Source organism: Mangifera indica, chromosome 4 (genome assembly GCF_011075055.1).
Source record: "Mangifera indica cultivar Alphonso chromosome 4, CATAS_Mindica_2.1, whole genome shotgun sequence".
Taxonomy (NCBI): Eukaryota; Viridiplantae; Streptophyta; class Magnoliopsida; order Sapindales; family Anacardiaceae; genus Mangifera; species Mangifera indica.
This window is the reverse complement of record NC_058140.1, coordinates 4,030,177-4,036,176: the sequence shown is the minus strand read 5'-3', so window position 1 is coordinate 4,036,176 and position 6,000 is coordinate 4,030,177. Positions and strand designations below refer to the sequence as shown.

General features: G+C 31.4%; 1 protein-coding gene across 1 annotated transcript; it reads left to right on the top strand.

Moving 5' to 3' along the window:
- Window positions 1-1,830: 1,830 nt before the first annotated feature.
- Window positions 1,831-5,624, top strand: LOC123215038 (transmembrane 9 superfamily member 2). The gene is made up of 7 exons (XM_044635080.1): window positions 1,831-2,091; window positions 2,229-2,269; window positions 2,526-3,114; window positions 3,200-3,337; window positions 3,447-3,603; window positions 3,697-4,181; window positions 5,161-5,624. The coding sequence occupies exons 1-7, from the start codon at window positions 1,928-1,930 to the stop codon at window positions 5,378-5,380; spliced, it is 1,794 nt and encodes a 597-aa protein (XP_044491015.1). The 5' UTR covers window positions 1,831-1,927; the 3' UTR covers window positions 5,381-5,624.
- The last annotated feature ends 376 nt before the right edge of the window (window positions 5,625-6,000 follow it).

Below are 6,000 nucleotides of genomic sequence, written 5' to 3'. Positions count from 1 at the left end.
TTGAGGCGTTGTTCGTTGACCTTAAATGTTCTCATTTTCTCACTCCAAACCTCTACTACTCTATATAGGAATACCTTGGTTACCTTGAAGATCCAAACTATCGTGACTTTAGTTTGCCCAAAAAGAGCCTCAACCTCAAAATGTTAGTCATCATTTAAAAAAAATCACAAACACTTCCAAAAATTTCAAGGTTTCTCAAATACACTTTATCACATTATTATTTTTTCAAAAAAATGTATCAATTCATATTGATAATATATATTGAATCGTACGATACACTCACTATATTGTATTAATTCGAATATCTCATAATATGTATAATTTTCTATCTATGTCATAAATGATAAGATAAGTTGTTATAAAATTACATAAGAAAGAAGATGTGCAATCTAGAGTTACAAGAGAAGTATAATTTACCCCCAATGCATTTAAGTATCACATCCACAACCACTAACTTACACAATAGATCTTTTTAATTGAATTTAAAAGGCGATGGACAATTTAAGTCTCATTTAAAGTAAAGTTGACTTATGATATTCACTCCCCTACTTATTTTTGTAGGACTAGAATGTGTTGTTTTTTTTTTCCCTAACAATTTGACATATGCCATATGTACACATCAAGTGTATAAATTGATGTGACACTTATTGTATTGTTATGCAAGTTATTTGTATTGAATGAATATTTGATGATTTTTATATAATATGATAATATATTATTTATATACTATATATATATATATATATATATATATATATATATATATATATATATATATATATATATATATATAACTATATATATATATATAACTATATATATATATAGTTTTATTATTTATACAAACTCATTTATAAATTTCTACCATATCTGTTTGCTATTATGTACAAGCTAAATACACTTAGAACGTTTAATTGAAGTAGATGAATTTGAATACAAAAATTTAAGGGTATTTGGAAAGGGGTTTCGGCCAAACACTTGGCATTTGATTTTAGAGACTTTCTATCTAATTGTCAAAGCATCTACAAATACATTGATGCTTAAATCTTGTGCTAAAATTTAGCCATATAACTTTATGTTAATGATTTCTTTTTGATAATTTGCTCTTCGTAAATAGAAAATGTATTAATTTAAAAAAAAAAAACTTTATATTCATTGCTAGTTTTCAAATTCATCCTAAAATTTTCCCTTTCATGTTTTGTTTTAATTTTGTGTTTATCCAAACAAAAAAAAAAAGACTTATTCAGCATATATTCAATCATGTCATCTCAATATTTTTTTCACAACCAAACCAAGATTATACTCATTCAAACTTTTTAAAATATCGACACATTTCTTAAAAGTTATATAATTTTTCGACCTAAAATTGAAAATTAGAAAATAAAAAAAATTATAAAAAAAGATAGTCAACTAGTAGAAGCTAGATTCTCTGTAGCCATATCGTGTCGCCATAGTTTAGGTAGATCGGGCTTGGAAAAGGGAAAGAGAAAGAGAAAAAGAACTAGAAAAAAATAATAAAAAAGATATATAAACTCAACAAAAAAAATATAAAAAATGAAAAGAGAAAATAGATTAAATTTTTGTTAAAGCAAGTTTCTAAATAACAGTTATTATTAATAAAAGTAATCAAATTAACTGATTAAATTGATTTTTTAAACTTAAAAAAATGTGATAAATTATTATTTTCTAAAAATAAAAGTGGAAAATATCATTCAGTAATAAATTAATTAAATTTTTAGTTATACAATAATATGTTAATTTATTTATAAAAATAAGTGCTTTCCTCAAATGCCCACCTTCATTCATAAAATTTCCTTTTAAATAGACAATTTCTGTATATATATGCATATGTCTCCAGCTCCTGTGCAGCGTGCTCTTCCATTTTTCCCTTGAAATTATACCATTTATACTTCGATTCGTTAGAAAAATGAGCGAAACTATGACCAACAGTTTTATACAACTCCTTCTTCTGGGAGTTCTGATTGGCTGTTGCCTTATCCACGTTAGATCCGATGCCTCCGATCACCGCTTCAAGGTTGGTGACTCCGTTCCTCTCTACGCCAACAAGGTTGGCCCTTTCCACAACCCCAGGTAACTTCTTCGTTTGATCTTGCTTCTTCTTTATTCCTTTAATCATAAACCATTTCTCTTTATCAGGTTAAAAGCTGTTATTTTGATGTGCCAATTGTGTTTATATATATTTTTTAATTTGTATTATTTTGTTTCAGTGAAACTTATCGCTATTTCGATCTGCCATTCTGCCCCCCAGGTTCTTATCTTTACTAACTTTTGTTTGAAATGACTTTTTCTATTAAATTGCATTTATTTATGTTTAATTCGCATGATGTTTCGAATTTGAATAATTGGGATGAATATTATTGGTATTTAAAAAGAAACTTTTTTATTTAGTAATCGATGTCAGTTTTTTAGGGAAAATAATATATTATTATGTGGGTATGTTTATTTTATTTTGAAGCTTGAATTTTAGATCTTTAAATTTTATTGTTTATATATTTACTGTGCAGTTACTGGAATAAAAGAGAAGAAGGAAGCACTTGGTGAGGTGTTGAATGGGGATCGTCTCGTCAGTGCTCCTTATAAGCTCCACTTCAGAGATGAGAAAGACTCTGCTGTTGTTTGTACGAAGAAGCTGAACAAGGAAAAAGTTGCTCAGTTTCGGAAAGCGGTAGAGAAGGACTATTACTTCCAAATGTATTATGATGACTTGCCAATTTGGGGTTTCATTGGTAAAGTTGATAAGGAAGGGAAAACTTACCCGAGTGAGTACAAGTATTTCCTTTACAAGCATATCCAGTTTGATATTCTTTACAATAACGATCGTGTCATTGAGATTAGTGCACGAATGGATCCCCATTCTTTGGTGGACTTGACGGAGGACAAAGATGTAGATGCAGAGTTCACGTACAGTGTGAAATGGAAGGAGACTAACACTCCTTTTCAAAAGAGGATGGAGAAATACTCGTTTTCTTCCTCACTGCCTCACCATTTGGAAATTCATTGGTTTTCAATCATAAATTCATGTGTAACAGTTCTACTGTTGACTGGTTTTCTAGCAACGATTCTCATGCGTGTTCTGAAGAATGACTTCATGAAGTAAGATTTATCTTTCGATTTATTGGTAGATGTTTGTTTGTGTTCTACTTTTTGGAATTGACTGTTCGTTTTTAATTCTTTAAAGGTATGCCCAAGATGAGGAAACTGCTGATGACCAAGAAGAAACTGGATGGAAGTATATTCATGGTGATGTGTTTCGATTCCCGAAACACAAGTCTTTGTTTGCTGCTGCTCTTGGCTCTGGTACCCAGTTGTTCACTCTGTAAGGACCTTGTTTTGATTCATTCAGATTAAAGTGCTTAATTTATTTTGACCTTTTTCTTTTTGCCAATAATTGATGCCTTGTTCTTATTATATTGCAATTTTTCCAGCACGGTGTTTATTTTTATGCTTGCACTGGTTGGTGTATTTTATCCATACAACCGAGGAGCTCTGTTTACTGCATTGGTGGTCATATATGCACTCACTTCTGGGATTGCTGGATATACAGCTTCGTCTTTCTATTGTCAGCTTGAAGGTTCGAACTGGGTATGCACTGATGCACTTCTCATCTCTGAATATCGCTTGTTATGTAAAGTCTTCCTTGTGAACTAGTTTAGTTTTTAACTTCTGTTTTCATAGGTGAGGAATCTGTTACTGACTGGATGCCTCTTCTGCGGACCATTATTCCTGACGTTCTGCTTTCTTAATACTGTTGCCATTGCTTACAGTGCTACTGCAGCATTGCCTTTTGGCACAATCGTGGTCATAGTTCTTATATGGACATTAGTCACATCACCATTGCTTGTGTTAGGTGGTATTGCTGGTAAAAACAGTAAGGCAGAGTTCCTAGCTCCCTGCCGTACAACAAAGTATCCTAGAGAGATCCCACCACTGCCTTGGTATAGGAGTGCCATTCCTCAGATGGCAATGGCAGGTTTTCTCCCTTTCAGTGCTATCTACATTGAGCTTTACTACATATTTGCTAGTGTTTGGGGCCACCGGATTTACACAATATACAGCATCCTCTTTATTGTCTTCATTATTCTGCTGATTGTTACTGCTTTCATTACTGTGGCTTTGACATACTTCCAACTAGCTGCAGAAGATCATGAATGGTGGTGGAGGTACACAGATTATCTTACTGTATTGTCATCTTCATTTGGTTCCTTTAATCATCCCTATAAAAAAATATACAATTATTTTCTAGTTCTGTTTCCCATTTATGATTATAAAAGGCATTTTGAATGTTAATCAGCTGGTTTAACTCTAAATTTGCCTAAACTAGAAAATAATTTCTCAAACACAATCCTCTGCATAGTGTGGAAAACATTGCTATTGTAGGTTGATAAAGATTCATCTAGGCTGTACCTTGCAATGGAAGTATTTTCTTTGGGACCTTTTTACCAGTTGTTTTTGGTGTTATATTTTGGTGCACAATCTAAGGTGCTCAGCAATTTTGATTATTCCATTTACCTGAATATGTGACTGATTGGCTAACTTTGGAGGGCTCTTTCTAAATATTTTCATAAAAATTAAATGCAACTGTAATGAGTTATAAACATAATAACAACCAATCTCAGTTGCTTTTTGATATAATGTTAAATTATTCTATTACCTGCTGCCTTTGTATTTTGGATTGATTTCTCATGTTTTAATAATTTAGGGCCTTAGTTAATTTATGTTATGTATTTTGGATTGATTGTTCATGTTTTAATAATTTAGGACCTTAGTTAATTTATGCTTGTGTATGTTGTGTGCTGTGTACAATCTCAAAATTTTTCCACATACAATAAACTGAATGTGGTGTGTTTGTTTTAGTCCATTGTTGCCAGTCATTATAGAGCTGCTTCTTTTTGGGACTGTATAACTGAATTTGTACCTCTGATTTCATACAATCAGAAGATTAATAGCTTTCTTGAGTTATTATGCAATCTAATAATCAAATTGATTGTCTTATCTTGTAGTTATCGTTAAATTAAAAATTTTTAATTTAATGGCAAATATATGCATATATGGTCTTTAAATTTTAAACTGGAAAAAAGCTTCTAACATTTTTGCTTCTGTGCAATCTTTGGACTGAATTGGTGTTTTGATTTATCGCAGGTCTTTCCTTTGTGGTGGATCTACTGGTGTGTTTATCTATGCATATTGCTTGTATTATTATTATGCACGATCGGATATGTCTGGTTTTATGCAGACCTCGTTCTTCTTTGGCTACATGGCTTGCATCTGCTATGGCTTCTTTCTTATGCTTGGGACAGTGGGTTTCCATGCCTCATTGTTTTTCGTTCGGCATATATACAGGTCGATCAAATGTGAGTAAGTAGTCAGCCTCTCTGTTTTGTCGCATTAACTTAGCCATAAAATTCTTATGATTTTTTTTAGAAGCTAGGTTGTAGAGTGCCTCAGGTATCAAAATACTTGGTTTAATTAAGTTTACTATGCCTTCTTGCGGGCATACGTAACTTTGTGGCAAACAGGCCCCCTATGATTGTCCTATAAATGTTATTCACATCATGTCATATGTTTTGTTTTAATTTCATTGAAATCAAGTTCTTTTTGTGTTATAGGATTTGAGCAAAGGTAACTTTTTTTTTTTTTTTAATACTACTAAATTGTCTGGTATACAACTTTATTATCTTAAACTTCTGGTTATGTCCAGGAAACTTGTACCTAAAATTTTCTGACTGGCTTAAGATTTTAGCATAGAGCAATATTACGTATATATGCTTTGAGTACAAAAAATGAACACAGATGATGTGTCATCATATTATTGAGTGCTATTTTATTTTTTATTCAAAATCATTCAATCACATAATGGTACATCATTTGTGTACCTATTTTGTGTTTTCAAAATGACAAATAGTTTTATTATTTAGCATATATTACTTGAATCACCTCTTATGCAATTCTCATTTAACCATAAGATTTCATTGGAACAAA

Bases quoted from the DNA above. Each gene is read 5' to 3' on its own strand.
- LOC123215038 (XM_044635080.1), top strand. From the start codon at position 1,928: ATGAGCGAAACTATGACCAACAGTTTTATACAACTCCTTCTTCTGGGA. The intron at 3,115-3,199 runs GTAAGATTTATC...AATTCTTTAAAG, and splicing joins CTGAAGAATGACTTCATGAA to GTATGCCCAAGATGAGGAAA. The intron at 3,338-3,446 runs GTAAGGACCTTG...CAATTTTTCCAG, and splicing joins GGTACCCAGTTGTTCACTCT to CACGGTGTTTATTTTTATGC.